This window comes from Phacochoerus africanus, chromosome 6 (genome assembly GCF_016906955.1).
Source record: "Phacochoerus africanus isolate WHEZ1 chromosome 6, ROS_Pafr_v1, whole genome shotgun sequence".
NCBI classification, from domain to species: Eukaryota; Metazoa; Chordata; class Mammalia; order Artiodactyla; family Suidae; genus Phacochoerus; species Phacochoerus africanus.
In genome coordinates this window covers 98,416,420-98,439,325 of record NC_062549.1, presented here as the reverse complement: position 1 = coordinate 98,439,325, position 22,906 = coordinate 98,416,420, and the positions used below count along the sequence as shown (strand labels likewise).

At 41.7% G+C, this 22,906-nt stretch overlaps 1 protein-coding gene across 6 annotated transcripts in view; it reads left to right on the top strand.

Moving 5' to 3' along the window:
• GABPB2 (GA binding protein transcription factor subunit beta 2) overlaps window positions 1-20,441 on the top strand; it is a 31,785-nt gene extending 11,344 nt beyond the window's left edge. For 3 of the 6 annotated variants that reach the window (XM_047784696.1, XM_047784697.1, XM_047784695.1), the window contains exons 5-9: window positions 2,181-2,319; window positions 11,363-11,479; window positions 15,227-15,412; window positions 18,401-18,531; window positions 18,679-20,441. In XM_047784696.1, coding sequence (XP_047640652.1) covers window positions 2,181-2,319; window positions 11,363-11,479; window positions 15,227-15,412; window positions 18,401-18,531; window positions 18,679-18,978 — 873 coding nt within the window. In that variant the 3' untranslated portion in view covers window positions 18,979-20,441. The remainder of the gene's footprint in view (window positions 1-2,180; window positions 2,320-11,362; window positions 11,480-15,226; window positions 15,413-18,400; window positions 18,532-18,678) is intronic. The other 3 variants (XM_047784698.1, XM_047784701.1, XM_047784700.1) reach the window with 1 other exon arrangement.
• The last annotated feature ends 2,465 nt before the right edge of the window (window positions 20,442-22,906 follow it).

Below are 22,906 nucleotides of genomic sequence, written 5' to 3'. Positions count from 1 at the left end.
AGACTTGGCTTGGGTCTGGCATTGCTGTGGCTATGGCGCTGGCAGGCAGCTATAGCTCCAATTAGACCCCTAGCCTGGGCATCTCCATGTGCCACAGGTGCAGCCCTCAAAAGACAAAAAAGGACAAATAAATAGATTAATAGCCTGTTTTAAAAAAAAATTAAAAATCAGCTGTGATGATTTCATCCATTGATTTAAGCCAGCACCTTATATCAGGAAATAACATGATGAGGGGTATAAAGATTAATAGGACATAGCCCTGTCCTTAGAGTGTTTACATCATGATGAAGGAAAGTTAAGATATAAAGAATTAACAAACTATGTGATAAATGCTTATCTAGTAAGTGTTACAGAAACACTGAAGAGGAAGTATTGATGTATAAGGCAAGGATTTAAAGTATATGTAGACTCTGAACTGAGTGGGTTTTTTTTTTATTTTTTGTTTTTGTTTTTTATTGTCTTTTTGCCATCTCTTGGGCCAATCCCACGGCATATGCAGGTTCTCAGGCTAGGGGTCCAATCAGAGCTGTAGCCGCCGGCCTACGCACCAGAGCCACAGCAACACCGGATCCGAGCTGCATCTGCAAACTACACCACAGCTCACAGCAACGCCGGGTCCTTAACCTACTGAGCAAGGCCTGGGACTGAACCCGCAGCCTCATGGTTCCTAGCTGGATTAGTTAACCACTGTGCCACGACGGGAACTCCTGAACTGAGTTTTGAAGAAGTCTAGGCAGAGATGTAAGAAATTATTTTCTAGTCTAGAAAAAGCAAATCAGTGACACAGGTTTGAAAGGACATGGAATGTTCAGGAAAGAGTAAATAGTTCTATGATTAGAGATTGAGTAAGAAAAGCAGTTTGGGAGTGACAGGAGCTAAGGCTTGAGATTTAAACTAGGTCATGAACATGGCATATGGGTGTTACATGGCATGCAAAAGAGTTTGGACTATTTTGTGGGCAATGGGGATCCAACAGAAGCTTTTAAATAGAGTATTAATATGATTAGATTTTTTTAAAAGATGATAATTTAGAGTGTGGTATGCCCACTTGAGAGAGAAGATACTTAATGCTAAAGAAACATAGTGATTTTTTTGGAGTTCCCTTTGTGGCTTAGTGGGTTAAGGATTCGGCATTGCCATGAGCTGTGGTGTAGGTTGCACACGTGGCTTGGATCCTGAGTTGCTGCCACTGTGGTATATTCCAGCAGCTGTAGCTCTGATTCGACCCCTAGCCTGGTAGCAAGTGTGGCCCTAAAAAGAAAGTAAAAAAGAAACACGCAGTGATTTTCATTAGGCCAGGCGATAGCCAATGAGGGCTTGAATTAATAAGGAAGTAATAATGGATTATAGAAGAGGCAGATTCAAAAATGAATTTAACAGTAACCAGAGAATGGATAATCTGTTTCAATTGAAGCTCTTAGCAAGGAGGTAATTATATATAAAAAAATAGCCTTTTTTTTTCCTGATGAATGGTTCCCTATAGACTGGTTATCCTCTTCAACTTTCAGTTTCTTGTTTAGAGCCCTTTGATAATAGGACTTTTTTAGTAGTGATCATGTTTGTAGAAAACTGCTTATGAAAGTAAAAAAATGAAATAAAGATAAGCATCTTTACACTGAAGTTGTGCAGATATCCATGGAAGCAAAAGTGCAGAATGTGGAACTAGACTTTAAAATCTGGCACTCGTTTATTTGCTTGTTATGTACTCTCTTAGGAATTTCTTCAATGGCAGAATGGAAGAAGTAGTTAGACAAAACTCTGGAGAATATTTTTCTCTGTAGATTCTCTGCAGAGATCTCCAGCTAGCACATTGTCTTGTAGATAATTGATCGTAGAATATTAGTACTGGAAATTACTTTTTAGGCTACCCTGTTCATTTTTCAAACTAAAAAACAAGATCCAGAGAGGTTAAGTGAATTGTCTAGAAGTTTTTGCAAATTAATACGCCTTTTTTCTTTTTCTCTCCCTGAAGTAGAAATAAACTTGAGAAACAATATAACATTTCTGTTGCCCTGGTCTGAAAAAAAACAGTGTCTTAATGAGTACTCTGAGGTCCCTGGGACATTGTGTGCGGGGAACTAGTCTGTCTGATAGAGCATTGTGGGGGGAATGGCTGTTGTGTTACTGTATAACTAAGGCTAATAAGTGTTCTGACTGAAATATCCTGCCTTGTTTTGTAGGAAGCAATGCAGAATCAGGTGAATGCTAATCCTGAGAGAGCCAACTCTGTGACTATGGCTACCCCATTCATCTTTACGTCAGGAGAAGTTGTCAACCTCGCAAGCCTTGTTAATTCAGCCAACACCAAAACAACCTCAGGTAATATTCTGATAATTTGGCAGTTATTTTAGACTTAAAATGAACAGAATCCCAGGGTTTCCTATGAGATGAATAGATACCCTTCTGATACCCACTCCTTCATTAAAATATTCCCCCAAATAATAGGAGCTCCTGTTGTGGTACAGAGGAAACGAATCCGACCAGCATACATGAGAGCACGGATTTGATCCTTGGCCTCACTCAGTAGGTCGGGGATCCGGCGTTGCATGAGCTGTGGTGTAGGTCACAGATGCAGCTTGGATCCCATGTTGCTGGGGCTGTGGTACACGCCGGCAGCCATAGCTCTGATTCAACCCCTAGCCTAGGAACTTCCATATGCCACAGGTGCAGCCCTAAAAAAGCAAAAAATAGGAGTTCCCTTCGTGGCACAGTGGTTAACGAATCCGACTAGGAACCATGAGGTTGCGGGTTCGGTCCCTGCCCTTGCTCGGTGGGTTAACGATCCGGCTTTGCCGTGAGCTGTGGTGTAGGTTGCAGACGCGGCTCGGATCCCGCGTTGCTGTGGCTCTGGCGTAGGCCGGTGGCTACAGCTCCGATTCAACCCCTAGCCTGGGAATCTCCATATGCCGCGGGAGCGGCCCAAGAAATAGCAACAACAACAACAGACAAAAGACAAAAAAAAAAGCAAAAAAATAATAAAATAAAGTATTCCCCTGGAGTTCCCATTATGGCTCAGCGGAAATGAATCTGACTAGTATCCATGAGGATGCAGGTTCGATTCCTGGCCTCACACAGTGGGTTAAGGATCCGGCGTTGCCGTGAGCTGTGGTGTAGGTCAAAGACGAGTCTCAGATCTGGTGTTGCTGTGGCTGTGGTGCAGGCCAGCTGCTGCAGCTCAGATTCCACCCCTAGCCTGGGAGCCTCCATATGCCATGGGTGTGGCCCTAAAAAGACAAAATAAATAAATAAATAAAAACGTTCCACAAATAAAAGATTTGTAATAGACTTTGGAGTTCTCATCGTGGCTCAGCCAATTAATTAAGAACCTGACTAGTGTCCGTGAGAATGTAGGTTTGATCCCTGGCCTCGCTCAGTGGGTTAAAGATCCAATGTTGCCAAGAGCTGTGGTGTAGGTTGCAGATGCAGCTTGGATCTGGTGTTGCTGTGGCTATGGTATAGGCCGGCAGATACAGTTCTGACTCAACCCCTGGCCAGGAAACTTCCATATGCCGTGAGTGCAGCCCTAAAAAAAAACCAAGGAGAAGAAGGAAATTTATATCAGATTTTAAAGCTAATGCATTTATTCTTTTTGAGAGAAGAGATCATATTTTGGGATTATATGTGAGTGCTTACAGTGTTAAAAGTAAAGTATTCTATAGATTAATTTGTTGAAATGTTATGTCTGACCCCCAACATGAAAATATAAGGGTGCTGTAGTTCCCGTTGTGACTCAGTAGTTAACGAACCTGACTAGCATCCATGAGGAGGCAGGTTTGATCCCAGACCTCGATCAGTGGGTTCGGGGATCCCGTGTTGCCGTGAGCTGTGGTGTACGTTGCAGGTGTGGCTTGGATCCCGTGTGGCTGTGGCTGTGGCGTCGGCCTGCAGCCACAGCTCCAATTGGACCCCTAGCCTAGGAACCTCCATATACTTTGGGTGTAGCCCTAAAAAGACAAGAAAGAAAGAAAGAATATAAGAGTGCTTAAAAATGGTACTGCTAAGGAAAATAGTTAAATACTTATAGCCTAAAGCAGTAACAAATGAAGCAGAATAAGCAATAAATGGTTGTGGAAGTGCTGATATAAAGAAGTACATTGTTGGAGTTCCCGTCGTGGCACAGTGGTTAACGAATCTGACTAGGAACCATGAGGTTGCGGGTTCGGTCCCCACCCTTGCTCAGTGGGTTAAGGATCTGGCGTTGCCGTGAGCTGTGATGCAGGTTGCAGATGAAGCTCAGATCCTGGATCCTGAGTTGCTGTAGCTGTGGTGTAGGCCATCGGCTACAGCTCCGATTAGACCCCTAGCCTGGGAAAATCCATATGCCACGGGAGCGGCCCAAGAAATGGCAAAAAGACAAAAAATTTTTAAAAAAGAAGTACATATGATTACTTGGCTGAAGTATGAGTTTTAATTTGTTCTTGACAACATAAATAACAAAAAATAGCAAAGAAAACCACTTGGTATTGATCTTTTTAAAATATATAATATATATATTTTTTTCATTATAGCTGGTTTACGGTGTTCTGTCAATTTTCTACTGTACAGGATGGTGAACCAGTTACACATACATGTATAGATTCTTTTTTCTCACATTATCATGCTCCATCATAAGTGACTAGATACAGTTCCCAGTGCTACACAGCAGGATCTCATTGCTTATCCGTTCCAAAGGCAATAGTCTGCATTTATTAATCCCAAGTTCCCAATCGTTCTGCTCCCTCCTCTTCCCCCTTGGCATCCACGAGTCTATTCTACCGGTCCATGATTTTCTTTTCTGTGGAAGAGTTCACTTGTGCCGTACATTAGATTCCAGATAGGTGTTGATCTTTTGAGACTTGTATGTTTTTATTTTACTTTTTTTTTTCATTTTTAATAAAAGTATCTAGAAAGGGGTAAAGTTTCTGGCCGTGCTGCAATAGGTTAAGAATCTGACTGCAGTGGCTCCGGTGGTTGTGAAGGCTCAGGTTTGATCCCTGGCCTGATACAGTGGGTTAGAGGATCTGGCATTGCCGAAGCTATGGCATAGCATGGCAGCTGTAGTTCAGGTTCAGTCCCTGGCCAGGAAGCTTTCATATGCCATGGGTTCGGCCAAAGAAGTAAATGAATAAATAAAAATAAAAAGTAACAAATTGAGTTGATTTTCAATATTTCCATACAAATACTTGTTTTACAGTGAGGGAACTTATGTCCTCATTTAAATAAACTTTCCGACAAACTCTTGGTTTCTTTTTTTTTTGGTCTTTTTGCCATTTCTTCGGCCCTGATCTAATGGCATATGGAGGTTCCCAGACTAGGGGTCGAATCTGAGCTATAGCCACCGGCAATGCCAGATCCAAGCCGAGTCTGCAACTTATACACCACAGGTCATGGCAACGCCAGATCCTTAACCCACTGAACAAGGCCAGGGATCGAACCCGAAACCTCATGGTTCCTAGTCGGATTCGTTAACCACTGAGCCACGAAGGGAACTCCTCTTTTTCTGTTTTTGACTTTCATTTAAAATTATAAAAGAGGGAGTTCCTGCTGTGGCTCAGTGGTTAACGAATCCCACTAGGTTGTGGATTTGATCCCTGGCCTCACTCAGTGGGTTTAAGGATCCTGAGTTGCTATGGCTGTGGTGTAGGCCAGCAGCTATAGCTCTGATTAGACTCCTAACCTGGGAACCTTCATATGCCGCTGGTGCAGCCCTAGAAAAAGACAAAAAATAAAAAAATTTTAAAAATATAAAAGGGAGGTCCCATTGTGGTTCAGTGGCAACGAACCCAACTAGTATCCATGAGGACTCGGGTTCAGTCCCCAGCCTTGCTCAGTGGGTTAAGGATCTGGCTTTGCCATGAGCTGTGGTGTCAGTCACAGACACAGCTCACATCCTGTGTTGCTGCGGCTGTGGTGTAGATCAGCAGCTGCAGCTCCAGTTTGACCCCTAGCCTGGAAACTCCGTATGCCATGTGTAGAGCCTCAAAAAGCAAAAAAATTTTTGAAAAAGCAACTATATTCACAGTTAGGTTTGTAAAGTATCAAAGGAAAATCTTGAATGAGGTATTACTCTTGAGATTCAGTGTGGTAAAATAGAAAAAATATATATACATTATACATAGAATTTTTGCATTCAGAACTGCTGTGTTAAATACCAATTTATTAACTGACTGGATGCTTGACCTTGGAAAAATTACTTACTTCTCTAAGCTTCTGTACTTATATATAAAGTTGAGATACAATAATACATACTTTATGAGGTTGTTGTGATAACTGAGTTGTTTTGTTTTTTGTTTGTCTTTTTTGGGCCACATCCTTGGCATGTGGAAGTTCCCAGGGTAAGGGTCAAATCAGAGTCATAGCTGTCAGCCTACACCACAGCCATGGAAATGCCAGATTCAAGCTGCATCTGCGATGTACCCTGCAACTTACAGCAACACCAGATCTTAATCCAGTGAGTGAAGCCAGGGATCAAACACACATCCTTATGGATACTAGTCAGGTTCATTTCCCCTGAGCCACAACAGGAAGGCCAAGACTGAGATACTGTATTTCAGTACCCATTTTATAGCATGGCTTCAACAATAGCTAGTTTTGGAGTTCCTGCCATGGTGCCATGGGATTGGCAGCAACTTTGAAGCACTGGGATGCAAGTTCAATCAGTGGACCTGCACAGTGGGCTAAGGATCTGGTGTTGCCACAACTGTAGCATAGGTCACAGCTGTGGCTTTGATCTGATCCCTAGCCCAGGAACTCCATATGCCCACAAGGGGGCAGTAGTGACCATTTTATAGGCTATCAACTCTCATTTAAGTGACTGTCCGGAGTTCCCTGGCGGCCTCTGGTATTGTCACTGCTGTGCATGGGTTTGATCCCGGGCTCGAGAACTTCCACATGCTGTGGGCATGGCCAAAAAAGATTTCTTTTAAATAAAATCACTGTGCTTTAGTTTTCAGTTGGATGATTCAAAAAATTTAGCTTAGGTGTTCCCATCGTGGCACAGCGGAAACGAATCCTACTAGGAACCATGAGGTTTCAGGTTCGATCCCTGGCCTTGCTCAGTGGGTTGGGGATCTGGTGTTGCCGTGAGCTGTGGTGTAGGTCGAAGATGCTGCTTGGATCTAGCGTTGCTGTGGCTGTGATGTAGGTCGGCAGCTGTAGCTCCTATTTGACCCCTAGCCTGGGAACCTCCATATGCTGTGGGTACGACCCTAAAAAAAAGCAAAAAAAAAAGTTTAGCTTAAACATATATATACATATTATCAGAATATACACAACCATTTGAATTTGTTGTAGTTCAAACCGCAATGATTAGAACAAGTGCTTTGTAGTACAAAAATTTTTAGAAGCCAGTAAAGTTATATATTCATAAACATGTAAAAACAGCCAGAGTTAAGTCTTTAGTCTAACTGCTAAAATTCTCCAAACTCATATCTATAATGATGAAGTTGAAGACATTCAAGATAGAGATTCTTAGCCTTGATTCCCATGGACCTATATCTTGTTTGTCATGTTGCTTTTGGCAAAGCTATTCTTTTTTCTCTCTTCTGCATGTTGACAGCTGCAAATTGAAATTGGTGAGCCCTCACATAATTAGAGCTGGTCTCTCCAATGTCATTTAACCAATGCAGCAGTTCTACCTAGCTATTCCAGTTTAGGGGATTGGCCTACCAGATGCTTAATCAGTGTAGATAAAGGAAAAGAGAAAAGTTATAAGACAAATTCAGATTGTGTTGTTCAACTGGATTAAGTTTTACATATATATATTTTTAATGTTTTTAGGGCCACACTGATGCCATGTAGAAGTTCCCAGGCTAGGGGTTGAATTGGACTACAGCCTATGCCACAGCCACAGCAATGCCAGATCTGAGCCGCGCCTGCAACCTACACCACAGCTCAGGGCAACACCAGATCCCCAACCCACTGAGCAAGGCCAGGGATCGAACCTGCAACCTCATGGTTCCTAGTCAGATTCGTTTCTGCTGCACCATGATGGGAACTCCTTGATGAATATTTTTGATACCAAAATCCAGATTACAAAGTTTGCTTTCAATTTCCCATTTGTGACTAAAGATATTCCTCATCATCAGTGTCACTATCAAACTGCAATGATTTTGGAAGGCAGGCTAATTTAAACATGAATCAGGGCAAAACAGTGTTATGAAGATAAATTTCCTCTTTCTGCAGAATCCTAAGATGTACGCTAAAGTCAAATATAAATTGTTTTGTGTTGGAGTTCCCGTCGTGGCTCAGTGGAAACAAATCCGACTAGGAACCATGAGGTTGTGGATTTGATCCCTGGCCTCAGTGGATTAAGGATCTGGCGTCGCCGTGAGCTGTGGTATAGGTCGAAGACGCAGCTTAGATCTTGTGTTGCTGTAGCTGTGGCATAAGCCTGTAGTGGTAGCTCCAGTTTGACCCCTAGGCTGGGAACCTCCATATGCTGTGGGTGCGCCCCTAAAAATAATAATAATAATAATAGTAAATAAATAAATTGTTCTGTGTTGATTCATAAATAGTACAGGCTTTGCTATCCAATGAAATAGGTTCTCATCTGGGTTCTTATATTTACTAGCTATACGACCTTGGGCAAGTTACTCTATTTTTCTGGATTTAGTTTTCACTAACTTATTGAGGTTGCATAGCTGATCATAGCACACTCCCCTAAATCCTAGTCTAAAAATCTTATTTATATAACCCCCATTTTGAACAAATAACAAATTGTCACTAACAATGCCATTTCCCTTCCAAAAGCAGCAGCAACTGTGCACATTTTAGTTTGTTAGATACAGGGTCTTATATTAAGGAGAATGAAGCAATTAACATTATTTTTTTTAATTCCTCAATGAATTTTGTTACATTTTATAGTTGTATAATGATCATCACAACCAAATTTTATAGCATTTCCATCCCAAACCCTCAGTGCACCCCTCCACTCCCCAAGCAATTAACATTGAACAATAAAATACTTTTCCTAGAACTCCCTGGGATAAGTCTAAAGAGGTAATTTGCATTGTCTCTATTCAGTTTGAACTGCGTGTGTCAGAATACTACATCTAATATTTCACAAGTGTTCTTTCTTAATTTTACTGTTGAGGGGAAGTTGGGTGAGTCATTTATGTTTGACTCAAAGGGAAAGTACACTTCGGTTGGAATCATGCTTAAAAGCAGATAATGCCTTTCCAATGAAGCAGTTCTACCCAGGTATTCTTCTTTAGCTTGGTGGCCTACCTGATGTTTGTCTTACTTGAACTTTAATTAATAGCCTTATTGTGGCGTTCCCTCAAAGGTGAAGTAGAAATGAATCTGACTAGGAACCTTGAGGTTGCAGGTTTGATCCCTGGCCTCGCTCAGTGGGTTAAGGAGCTGGTGTTGCCGTGAGCTGTGTACGTTGCAGATGAGGCTCGGATCCTGAATTGCTTGGCTGTGGTGTAGGCTAGCAGCTGTAGCTCCAATTGGACCCCTAGCCTTGGAACCTCCATATGCCTCAGGTGCGGCCCTAAAAAGCCAAAAAAAAAAAAAAAAAAAGCCTTATTGTGTGTGTGTGTGAGGGGGGTTAACTGTGGTAAAATATTAACAGCGTTGTTTTATTTATTACTAGTGACATTGTCACATATATTCCAACCTCCATGAGGGATATATCTAAAAATTGCTTATTCCTGGAGTTCCTGTCTTGGCAAAGTGGAAATGAATCTGGCTAGGAACATGAGGTTGGGGGTTCAATCCCTGGCCTCGCTCAGTGGGTTAAGGATCTGGTGTTGCTGTGAGCTGTGGTGTTGATCACAGACACGGCTCGGATCTGGCATTGCTGTAGCTGTGGTGTAGGTGTAGGCCAGCAGCTACAGCTCTGATTGGACCCCTAGCCTGGGAACCTCCATATGTCATGGGTGCGGCCCTAAAAAGATAAAAAAAATTAAAAACCCTAAAAATTGCTATTCCTTGTTTTTTGGGAGTTTGGTTTTTTTTGTTTTTTTTTTTTTGTTTTGTTTTTTTGTCTTTTTGCTATTTCTTGGGCCGTTCCCTCGACATATGGAGGTTCCCAGGCTAGGGGTCGAATTGGAGCTATAGCTGCCAGCCTACACCAAGAGCCACAGCAACACGGGATCCGAGCCGAGTCTGCAACCTACATCACAGCTCACGGCAATGCCGGATCCTTAACCCACTGAGCAAGGCCAGGGATCGAACCCACAACCTCATGGTTCCTAGTTGGATTTGTTAACCACTGAGCGACGTGTTCCTATGTCAGCATTTGGTAGGATAGTCTCAGTAATAAGAAAAACATGAAAATAGGAAAATGAGGGTGTAAGCTGTAGTTTTGAATATTGCTCTTTTGTAGTCAATAGATATATACAGGCTCCTTTCTAGAGGTCAAGCACTATGTTCCACTCAGACTGTTTGGTTCCCTGAGTGTATATGTATATTTCTGCTGTGCTACAATGGGAGTTCCATGGTTCCCTGAGTATTTTATGAGAGAATTAGAATAAAATAGGGGAGTGCCGATCATGGCTCAGCTGTAATGAACCCAACTAGTGTCCATGAGGACACGGGTTCAATCCCTGGCCTCACATAGTGGGTTAAGGATCCGGCATTGCTGAGAGCTGTCATGTAAGTCACAGATGAGGATTGGATCTGGCATTGCTGTGACTGTGGCATAGGCTGCCAGCAGATGCAGCTCCAATTCGACCTCTAACCTGGGAACTTCCTGTGCCAAGGGTGCAGCCCTAAAAAGGGGAAAAAAAAAAACCCAGTTTATAGCTATAAAGGGTATCATACAGGTAATCCATCTTTTTAATGGAAAAATCTTTTGAAATTTAAATTTATAAACCAGTTAAATTAAGTAGATTAATCATATCAGAAAAGTATTCTTGCAGTTCCCTGGTGACTCAGTGGGTTCAGGACTGAGCATTGTCACTGCTGTGGCTTGGGTCACTGCTGTGGCACAGGCTCAGTCCCTGGCCCAGGAACTTCCACATGCCCAGGCACAGCCAAAAAAAGGGAAAAGATTCTTTGCTCTGTGAAAGAATCTTTACACATAGGTAGTGGGAAAACTTAAAAATTAAGAGTACTAAAAAAAGTAAGTGTATCAGTCACATTTCAGTCAGGAGATAAAATTACACATGCTGATTGGCATAATTTTACTAGACATATATAATTTATAAAGACTTGTTAGTAGTTAGTCCAATTACTAAGAGGTGAAGAGAACTGAAGAATACAGGAATAGCCAATATGAGGAGCAGCCTCACTTCTGCATGACAAAACAGTTTGTATTAGAGAGCAAGACTAAGGACATTAGAGTGAAGAGCTGAGTTTTGTTTAATAAGCCATTTTTAGTTCATCTCAATTTATTCTCTCCACCAGACCTCATTTGCCTTTTTTACTGAAATAGGTGACCCCCATGCTTCCTCAACAGTACACTTCTCAAATTCTACTACCTCAGTGCTGGCCACCCTTGCAGCTCTTGCTGAGGCATCAGCCCCCCTCTCCAGTTCACACAGAGCCACAGGTAGGTAAGGGATATCTGCTGAGTGAATCACCATTTCTTCTTTTGTTTTAAAATCTCCAGCAGATTTAATTTGCCTAGAATGTTAAAGAGTTATGGTTAGGGAGTTCCTATCATGGCTCAGAGGTAACAAAGCCAACTAGTAGCCATGAGGACTCGAGTCCTATCCCTGCCCCAGCTCAGTGGGTTAAGGGTCCTGCATTGCCTCAAGCTGTGGTGTAGGTCGCAGACGTGTCTCAGATCCCATGCTGCTGTGGCTGTGGTGTAGGCCGACAGCTGTAGCTCCAAATCAACCTCTAGCCTGGGAACTTCCATATGCCACAGATGTGGCCCTAAAAAAAAAAATGTGGTTAGAGACAGCTAGGAAAAAGGAAAAAAGGGATGTAGAGTCATTGAGCATCAGAAAGAAAAATAACTGATATAATCAGCCAACAGAATAATATCAGAGAATGACTAAAATATTCCTTTTGTTTTTGTAGCTTCAAGTTTGTTTGCCGTGACTGCAGTTACATCAGATTGAAATGTTTAGTCTCATATTAGCAGAGTTTTCGAAATACTCTGTTATGTTTTGGGTGTGTTGTTTTGTTTTGTTTGTGGCCACTGCGTGCAGTGGTTTTATGTGGGATCTCAGTTCCCAGACTAGGGATTGAACCTGAGCCACAATGATAAAAGCACCGAATCCTAACCACTAGGCCATTAGGGAACTCTTTCTGTGTTATGTTTTGACTGATACTATCATAGAGTAATTCAAAATAGCAGCCTAGATATTTTGTATTAAAGTATCAAAATATATGGGAGTTCCCATTGTGGCTCAGCGGTAATGAACCAACTGGTATTCATGAGGATTCAGGTTTGTTCCCTGGCCTTTCTCAGTGGGTTAAGGATCTGATGTGGCTGTGGCATAGGCTGGCAGCTGCAGCTCCAATTTGACCCCTAGCCTGGGAACTTCCGTATGCTGCAGATGTGGCCCTGAGGAAAAAAAAAAGTTTTTTAAAAAAGTATCAAAATAGGAGTTCCCTTCGTGGCTCAGTGGTTAATGAATCCGACTAGGAACCATGAGGTTGCGGGTTCCATCCCTGGCCTTGCTCAGTGGGTTAAGGATCCAGCATTGCCGTGAGCTGTGGTGTAGATTGCAGACTCGGCTTGGATCCCGTGTTGCTGTGGCTCTGGTGTAGGCCGGCAGCTATAGCTCCAATTCGACCCCTAGCCTGGGAACCTCCATATGCTGAGGGGGTGGCCCTAAAAAGACAGGGAAAAAAAAAAGTGACATTAAAAAAAAAATACATGAACTGCTGCCTCTCTCATTTTTGTATCCTTTGTTCCTCCAGTGGGTTTGCCTTTATTTTCACTGGGATGTTATTTTGGCATTTCTGGTAGATTTTTACAGATATATCCTATATAGTACCCTTCTGATTTTTGTTTGGTTTGGTTTGGTTTGGTTTTTTTAGGGCCACACTGGCTACATATTGAAGTTCCCAGGCTAAGGGTTGTTGAATCAGAGCTTCAGCTGCCAGCCTATGTCACAGTCACAGCAACGCCGGGTCCTAGCCTCTTCTGCGACCTACACCACAGCTCATGGCAATGCTGGATCCTTAACCCATTGAGCAAGGTCAGGGAGCAAACCCTCATCCTCATGAATACTAGTTGGGTTCATTACCACTGAGCCACGACAGGAACTACCCTCTTCTGATTTTAAAACAAAGTTTTCAGGTCATTTAGCCAAAGCTAGTGGCCTACATGGAAAAGACTTAAGCCTTCATATAAGTAGGGGCCAGAGAGTCATAGGTAGGGCTAAGTAGTCATCTAAGAATCTTCCTGGAACCCTCTGGCAGTCTGCTCCATCATAAATCAAAGCAGATTGTTGATTTCTTTCTACCATTGACATTTGGGTGCTGAGAACATTCCTCCAATCCTGTTTTTCCAACTAGCAGCAGTCATAAAGATCTCTCCTCAAATGTGTATGAGTGAGCAGCATGACAGAGGGAAAAGCAGTGTATTAAACTTGTGCTTATTATTCTTTTGATTTGCTCTTTGATGTTGGATAAATCACTTAACTTCTCTAGGTCTCAGTCTCCTTATCTCTGGCATGATGGCATGATGGTTGGATTAGATTATCTACTAGGGTCCTTTGGGCTGTAACATTTAACTATTTTTTGTTTCTAAGAAGTATGAATGGTCTATTTCCACTGAATTGCCTGAGTGTGTCTCATGAGGATTGTCTCTACCCCACTTATTGCGAAATCCTACTTGTGACTCTTGAGATACAGAAATTTCTTAGTGGTACAAACTATTTCCCCTAATAGTCATCAGGGATAACGACTAGCAAGACTGAAATCTTTTGGTTTTTGTCCTTTTAGGCCACACCTGCAGCATATGGAAGTTCCCAGGCTAGGGGTCAAATCAGAGCTACAGCTGCTGCCCTACGCCACAGCCACAGCAATGCCAGATCCGAGCTTTGTCTGTGACCTACACCACAGCTCACGGCAAGGCCGGATCCTTAACCCACTGAGGGAAGCCAGGGATCGAACCCACGTCATGGATACTAGTTCGATTCATTACTACTGAGCCACAAGGGGAACTCCCAGGCTGAAAATCTTCTTTTTGTTTTTTTATATGTAATGATTTTTATTTATTTCTCATTATAGCTGGTTTACAGTGTTCTGTCAATTTTCTCCTGTACAGCATGGTGACCCAGTTACACATTCATGTATAGACTCTTCTCACATTATCATGTTCTATCATAAGTGACTAGATATAGTTCCCAGTGCTACACAGCAGGATCTCATTGTTTATCCATTCCAAAGGCAATAATATGCATCTATTAATGAAAATTTTTATTCAACATGATACATATAAAGCTCTTATTAGAAAGGTACCTGGCACATAGTAAGTAGTCAGTGCTATATATGTTACTGTTGATCTGTCAAATGGGCGAAGCCACCTACTGTTCTTGTCTATCTGCTTTGACTTCTGGATGTATTTTGTTAATTCACTATTAAATGCCTTTTATTTTCTTTTTTTTTTTGCTTTTTAGGGCCACACCCATGGCATATGGAGGTTCCAGGCTAGGGGTTGAATCAGAGCTACAGCTTCAGCCTACACCACAGCTCACAGAAACACCGGATCCTCAACCCATGAGTGAGGCCAGGTATCGAACCCACAACCTGATGGTTACTAGTCACATTCATTTCCACTGAGCCACAACGGGAACTCCTAAATGCCCTTATTTCTTATAGAAATAGATCTATTCTAATTTATATATTATATTCTAATAAGCTCCACAGATTTATTTCAACTTTCAAGGTGCTTCCTGAAAAAGGAGTTCCAAAATCAAATATGTTGGGGAGGAGTTCCCATTGTGGCGCAGTGGTTAATGAATCCTACTAGGAACCATGAGGTTGCGGGTTCGATCTTTGGCCTTGCTCAGTGGGTTAACGATCCAGCGTTGCCATGAGCTGTGGTGTAGGCCGGTGGCCACAGCTCCGATTAGACCCCTAGCCTAGGAACCTCCATATGCTGCAGCTGTGGCCCTAAAAAGACAAAAGACAAAAAAAAAATAGAATGCATTTGTACATAGAACCCATCCTTAGTGAAAGCTAATAAATATGTCAGTGAAGACATTTTAGAAAATAATGCCGATCTGGCATTTCTGTGGCTGTGGTGTAGGCCGCTGGGAACTTCCATATACCACCAAGTGAGGCCCTTAAAAACACAAAGCTGAAATTTTATGTTTACTTTTGTCATCTCTAGGTAATTCAGAGGAAATCATAGATGGAAATTCTGTTGACTCATCAATCCAGCAAGTGGTGGGGAGTGGAGGCCAGAGAGTCATCACCATAGTGACCGATGGAGTCCCCCTCGGTAATATCCAGGCTGCAGTCCCTACTGGGGGCATTGGCCAGCCATTTATTGTAACTATGCAAGATGGACAGCAAGGTGAGTTTTCCCACTTAGGCAATTATTTATTTTATTATCATTATTATTGTTAAAATGAGAGTTGCAATGTTTATTTCAGGTTCTCCCTTGTTTCCTTGTTTGGTTTTTGGGTTTTTTTTTTTTTTTGTATTCTTTTTTTCTTTTTTGCCACACAGGCAGTATGTGGGAATTCCTGGGCCAGGCAGGGGTCGAATCTACACCACACAGCAGCAACCAGAGCCACAGTGGTGAGAACGCAGGAGCCTCAACCCACTAGGCCATCAGAGAACTCCCGACAAGTGTTTATTAGAAGATACTTTAGATACTCAACACACCTCTAAAAATAAGGCAATGAGAGAATAAATGAGAGGTGGGCAAAAAAGCTCTGAAAAAGAAATAGAAATCAGGCTGGGAAAGGCTAATTCTCCTAATATATATATATTTTGTGAGTAAGACCAATAATTTGGTAGAAAAAAGAGCAAATAATGTGAACCAGTAGTTCACTAGTGATGATTCTGAAAAATAGGACAATAATTTCAACTACTTCCTTCATAGCAACAGAAATAAAAATAAATACTGCACAGAGATATCATTAAAGCAATATTTTGTCAAGGGCAAGGGAAAACAGGCACTCTTCTAAATCACTGATGAGAGTGTAAATTTATGCATCCCCTGAAGACCAAATTGTCAATATATATAAGTATTAAAAATGCACATATCTTTTGGCTAAAAAGTTATTTTTCTTTCTCTTTTTTGTTTTTTGGGCTGTATTGCAGCATATGGTGGTTCCGAGGCTAGGGGTCAAATCCAAGCTGTAGCTGCCGGCCTAAGCCAGAGCCACAGCAACACAGGATCTGAGCCACCTCTGCAATCTACACCACAGCTCACTGCAACGCCAGATCCATGAGAATGAGGGTTTAATAACTGGCCTTGCTCATGGTTCCTAGTTAAATTTGTTTCTGCTGCACCACAACAGATCTTATTTCTTACAACTGTACATAAATAAATCTACAATTATCTCAAAATAAAAAGTTAAAATTATACTTAGGTGTCAGGAGGCTTTATGATTTTTGTTTAATGCAGAATATTTATTTTGTTTGGCTGATTTTAAAATTAGCTTGTATTCCTTGAATGCTCAACTGATGACAGTGGAAAGCAGCTTAGATATCTAAATGGAACGGAAGTCAGCAGAAACGAATCTGACTAGGAACCATGAGATTATGAGTTCAATCCCTGGCCTCACTCAGTGGGTTAAGGATCCGGCATTGCCGTGAGCTGGGGTGTAGGTCACAGACCTGGCTTGGATCTGGTGTTGTTGTGGCTGTGGCGTAGACTTGCAGCTATAGCTCCGATAAGACCCCTAGCCTGAGAACCTCCATGTAGCCCTAAAAAAGACAAAAGACAAAAAAATAAAAAATAAAAATAAAAAGAATTACTAGAGTTCCTGTGTAGAAGAGCAGGTTAAGGATCCAGCATTGTCACTGCAGTGCCTGGATAGCTGAGCCATGATTGGAACTCCTAAACTATACTACTTTTTACAAATTTGTTTAACCAGGCCCAAAGAAGGAAAACTGAGATTTTGTGAATTATCTGTAATGATTTTTTTTTTGTCTTTTCCTGGGTCGCACCTGCGGCACATGGAGGTTCTCAGGCTAGGAGTCTTATCAGAGCTGTTGCTGCTGGCCTACGAGAGAGCCACAGCAACGCCGGACGCGAGCCGCATCTGTGACCTACACCCCAGTTCACGGCAATGCCGGATCCTTAACCCACTGAGTGAGGCCAGGGATTGAACTCATAATCTCATGGTTCCTAGTCAGATTCGTTTCTGCTGACTTCCGTTCCATTTAGATATCTAAGCTGCTTTCCACTGTCATCAGTTGAGCATTCAAGGAATACAAGCTAATTTTAAAATCAGCCAAACAAAATAAATATTCTGCATTAAACAAAAATCATAAAGCCTCCTGACACCTAAATATAATTTTAACTTTTTATTTTGAGATAATTGTAGATTTATTTATGTACAGTTGTAAGAAATAATATAGAGAGATTCTATATGTCTATCACCCAGTTTCCACCAATAGTAACATTTTTTTCATAATCCTAGTATTATATTACAGACAGGAAATTGACATTGTACAATCCACCAACCTTACTGAGGTTCTTCCAGTTTTATATGCATTCATTTTTGAGTTTGCCTTCTATGCAATTTAGTGTATGTGTAGATTTGTATGAGCACCACCATAGTGGAGAAATAAAGCAGTTCCATCACAAGAATCCCTTGTGCTACTCTTATATCTACAGCCACTTAGAGTTGGCAAACACTAACTCATCTGTTCTCTATCTTTGTACTTTTGTCATTTCAAGAACGTTATATAAATGGAGTTCCCGGAGTTCCCGTCGTGGCACAGGGGTTAACGAATCCGACTAGGAACCATGAGGTTGCGGGTTCGGTCCCTGCCCTTGCTCAGTGGGTTAACAATCCGGCGTTGCCATGAGCTGTGGTGTAGGTTGCAGACGCGGCTCGGATCCCGCGTTGCTGTGGCTCTGGCATAGGCCAGTGGCTACAGCTCCGATTCGACCCCTAGCCTGGGAACCTCCATATGCCGCGGGAGCGGCCCAAGAAATAGCTAAAAAAAAAAAAAAAAAAAAAATGGAGTTCCCGTTGTGGCGCAGTGGTTAACGAATCCAACTAGAAACCATGAGGTTGCAGGTTCGATCTCTGGCCTTGCTCAGTGGGATAAGGATCCAGCGTTGCCGTGAGCTGTGGTGTAGGTTGCAGATGCGGCTCGGATCTGGTGTTGCTGTGGCCGTGCGTGGGCCAGTGGCTACAGCTCCAATTAGACCCCTAGCCTGGGAACCTCCATATACCATGGGTGTGGCCCTAAAGACAAAAAAAAAGAGAGAGAGAGAGAGATCAGAGAATATATTTTAGTTTATTTTATAATTTAAGCAAACCTCTTTGTTTTACTATATATTCATCACCTCCAATTGGTGTCCTTTGGCTTATAGTTCTGACTGTACCTGCTGGTCAGGTTGCAGAGGAGACTGTTATTGAAGAAGAGGCAGAAGAAGCAGAAAAATTGCCACTGACTAAGAAACCAAGGATAGAAGAAATGACAAACAGTGTGGAGGAAAGCAAGGTAATGTTTTTAGCAGTGGTGGAGAAAAGAGAAGGCAAAGACTCAAAAGCCAGAACTTTTAAGGCCTGAACTCTTCTTTATCTTTTTGTCTACTTTCTGCATAACATGTGGTCAGGAATTCTTACCTGTGGTGGTTTACTTTTATAGGAGGGCACTGAAAGAGAACTACTTCAGCTGCAACTCCAGGAGGCTAATCGAAGAGCCCAGGAATACCGAAACCAGCTCCTAAAGAAAGAGCAGGAGGCAGAACAGTACCGCCTCAAGCTAGAGGCCATGGCCCGACAACAGCCCAATGGAGTTGATTTCACAATGGTTGAAGAGGTGGCTGAGGTAGATGCTGTAGTGGTCACAGAGGGGGAGATGGAAGAGAGAGAGATGGAAATGACTAGGGCAGTAGGGACCACAGAGCCTCATACTGGAGTTTCCATGGAAACTGTTTCATCTTAATGTGCAAGGGCCACAACTTGTACTGTGTCCATCTTTCTCCTCTTTTTAAAAGAAAATACAGAGGACAAACATTGTATACAAATTAAGAACGTCCTAAAGAAGAAAATTATAGCAAGGTACAATGCTTGGGCTCAGAAAGTCTCTCAATGCAACTGGAAAATTCAAAGACAAATATAGGAAACACGTCTTCTGAGGGACCAAAAGAATAAGGACCACATTTCTCAGCTCTTATCGTTGCTTTAAGCATAGAGGTTAAAAAAAAAAAAAAATGCTAGATGTTGTACATTGATTGTTTTCTAAATGACTGATTTTCAAAAGATTTTAAAATAATATTCTTAATATGGAAACACCCAGAGCCTTTAATAGTTGTACCATCAAGTGACCTGAAAATTTGTCTTAGATTTATTATGTGTACTTGTTAGAGAAGAAAACTATTTGGCAGAAAGTATTAGAAGCAAGCTTTGGGGAAGAGAAAGAAACATATTCCACTTCCAAAGGAGCAGGCAGGCATTCCCCACTATCCTGAGTTAATTTCACTGAAAAAAAGTTGTGATTGCCTGACTAAATTTGCATCCATTATGTGTCCATAGCTCAGATGCTGGTTTAAAAAACTGAAACAGAATTTTTAAATACTGAAAAGGAAAAAAAGAAAAAAAAAACTTGTTGATGTGGGAGAAGTGTGTATAAACCCCAAATCCTCCAGGCTATGCTTCTACAATGCTGGAAAGTAGCCAAGAATTGGCTTGTAGGGTTAGGAAACAATCTGGTCTGGAAATACCAACTTTGCTCTGGCTGGATTTTATAAAATTACAATCAGGAGGGTAGTCTGTTGTTAGAACAACTTGCTTCCAAACATTTATTTATGTAATATCAAGCTTTAATGTCAACTTTTCAATTTTATAAAATTTTGTTGAGTTTTCTAACATGCTTTTTTGTGGAGCTTACATGGTATCCTTTCATATGCAAGAAAAGACAGGGGCGGGGCACGGCAGAGATGAATGCCAAGTATATTGTATAGTTTTTCTCCCATCTGATTTGGTGTGAGTAAACTGCTCTGTTTCCTTAAGGTCAGGCCTTGTACAGAGCTTTTGTGCCTTATAGGTGCTCAGTGTGGGCTGGCAAAGGGAGTAATAATTGTCAGTGCCATTAAGTAAGGAACCAAAGATTATTTCATCACTTTATACTATGCCTTATCTCACAGTATGCCTACTCCCTTTCCCTAGACATTTTAAAAAGTGTTTTGTTGCTGGGATTTCTTTGCCAGCTTGAAGGGGCTTTTTTTGTTGTTTTGTTGTTTTAAAGAAAGACTGTGGATGGAGAGAAAGGGATTGTGGAAAGGTTATATTACAGAGGTTATTGCCTTTGAAATTGTGCCCTCATCATCCTGGACTTGCTTACTTGCTTTTTTGTAAATTAGAAGCAACCAGAGGGAGATGTGCCAAGTAAACATTTGAATGACTGTTTAGAATGCGGTTTTCTTAATTAGCGATCATGGGGAAAACATACATTTTTAATTTGGAATAAAACTTGACAGTTAACATGGTTCTATTTACCTTGATTAGTGAAGTTATGTGCTGTAGTTTTCTAGAGATGCAGAATCATTTGGGGCTCAAAATAGACTGAAAATACAACTCCCGAAAACAAATTTAACAAACAGAATTGGCTATTAGAAGCTTATAGACAAAACTATCAGTTTTGAAATTAATCTTGGCAACTGGCAACCTTAGCTACGTTTTCTCCATGGACCAAGTACTGAGCGCTTCCCAAATGATCAGAGATCACTCTGCACTGTTAGGGATGATGGAGAAATGCAGTGGAACAGCCTAGGTAAAGGTGAGGGTAAAATTGTAGTATCTGTTGTCACATTGTCCTATTTCTGTTTGCAATGTTTTCCTTTTTCTGAGTCTTTGTGAATCAGGTGCTAACAATCAGCTGCTATTGTGTGCCATTTCAGAGTTTAGCTTAACTATAGGGGGACCAAATGTCACTTTAGATGTGTTTTGTGTGTGTTCTTGATATATATATTGACTTTTTTTTTTTTTGGTCTTTTTAGGGCCACACCCACGGGATATATGGAGGTTCCCAGGCTAGGGGTCAAATCAGAGCTGCAGCTGCCAGTCTACCCCACACCCATAGCAATGCAGGATCTGAGTTGCATCTGCAACCTACACCACAGCTCAGGGCAATGCTGGATCCTTAACCCACTGATCGAGGCCAGGGATCGAACCCGAGTCCTCATGGGTACTAGTCAGATTTGTTTCCACTGAGCCACAACAGGATCTCCTATATATTGACTTTAATTCCTTCTTTTTTTTCTTTCCTGTTAAGGGGGTGGAGGTTAACTCTGCAGAAGATATCCAGGCCCAACCACCTCACTCCCTGAGGTAGCTTCTGACTAGGGGCAGAGAGTTTCCATCCTTATGAGCATGCAGAGGCCCTACTGTTTGAGGGAACTGTTTAGAGGTTCTTATTTTTTTTCTGTAAGAACCTATCATTCCCACCAAGAAAAATATTGAATATAGCCAAGTCATTTTTGATGATGGGGTCTCTGGAATAGAGTGTTAAAGGAAAGTTTGAGATAGGGAGAGAGAAGAGAAATGACTGGAAAGTGGTGGGTAGCAAAAAGACATTTGTGTTTATTTACTTGGCATAGACCTTTTAGCATTCTAGAGAAGGGAAGTAAGATTTGCGCTCTAGGAGTTCTTGTTGTGGCTCAACAGGTCAAGAACCTGACTAGTATCCATGAGAATGCCGGTTTAGTCCCTGGCCTCGCTTGGTGGGATAAGGATCCAGCGTTGGCATAGGCCTCCAGCTGCAGCTCAGATTTGAGCCCTGGGCTGGGAACTTAGATATGCTGCAGGTGTGACCCTAAAAAGACAAAAAAAAAGAAAAAAGAAAGATTTGCCCTCTAGTTGTATGGCAGTAGAGAATGGCAGGTCAGGATCCCTTGAAGTAGTTAGAAGTTAAATATTAAAGTTATTAATAGCAATACAGTTTTGGAATTCCCACAGTGGGTTAAGGATCTGGCATTGCTGAAGCTGTAGAGGAGATGGCAGCTACAGCTTGGATTCAATCCCTGGCCTGGGAACTTCCTGCTGCCACAGGTGCAGCCAAAAAAAGCAATATGGTTTTATGATTTTGTAATTTTTTTTTTTTGATCAGCCATGAAAGTTGGGAAAATGTTGCTAGATCTTCTGGATTAAGAGAGTCCAGCTGGTTTATTGCCAAGGTTGAATTACAGAGAATCAAATACCAGACAGGGGGTTCAGAGATGGTACTTAAGCAGAAGAAACTTGGAGTCTAGGATGATTGCCTACTTTACTTTTTTTTTTTTTTTGCTTTTTTGGGGGTCTCACCCATGGCATATGAAAGTTCCCAGGCTAAGAGCCGAATCAGAGCTACAGCTGCCAGCCTACACCACAGCCACAGCAACACAGGATCCAAGCCGTGTTTGCGACCTACACCATAGCTCATGGCAACGCCAGATCCCCAACCCACTGAGTGAGGCCAAGGATAGAACCCACATCCTCATGGATAGTAGTCAGATTCATTTCTGCTGCGCCACAATGGAAACTCCTTGTCTACTTTAAAATAAAGCTGATCCAGCTATAATGGAAAAAATTAAAATCATTATAAAATGCCAAAAAAAATATATAAATAAAATAAAGCTGCTTTAGGAGTTCTCTGGTGGCCTCCCAGGTTAAGAAACTGGTGTTGTCACTGCTATGGCTTGGGTCACTGCTTTGGTGAGAGTTCAGTCCTTGGTCAGGGAACTTCCACATGCCATAGGCATGGCCAAAAAAATAAGCTGCTTTAATAATGTCAGTATTAATATAAGAATTTTAGACCCTATACTAAAATTTTGGTCTTAACCTTTCCCCTAAAAAAGAGAAAGAAAGAAATTTCTCTCTCTCTCTCTCTCTCTTTT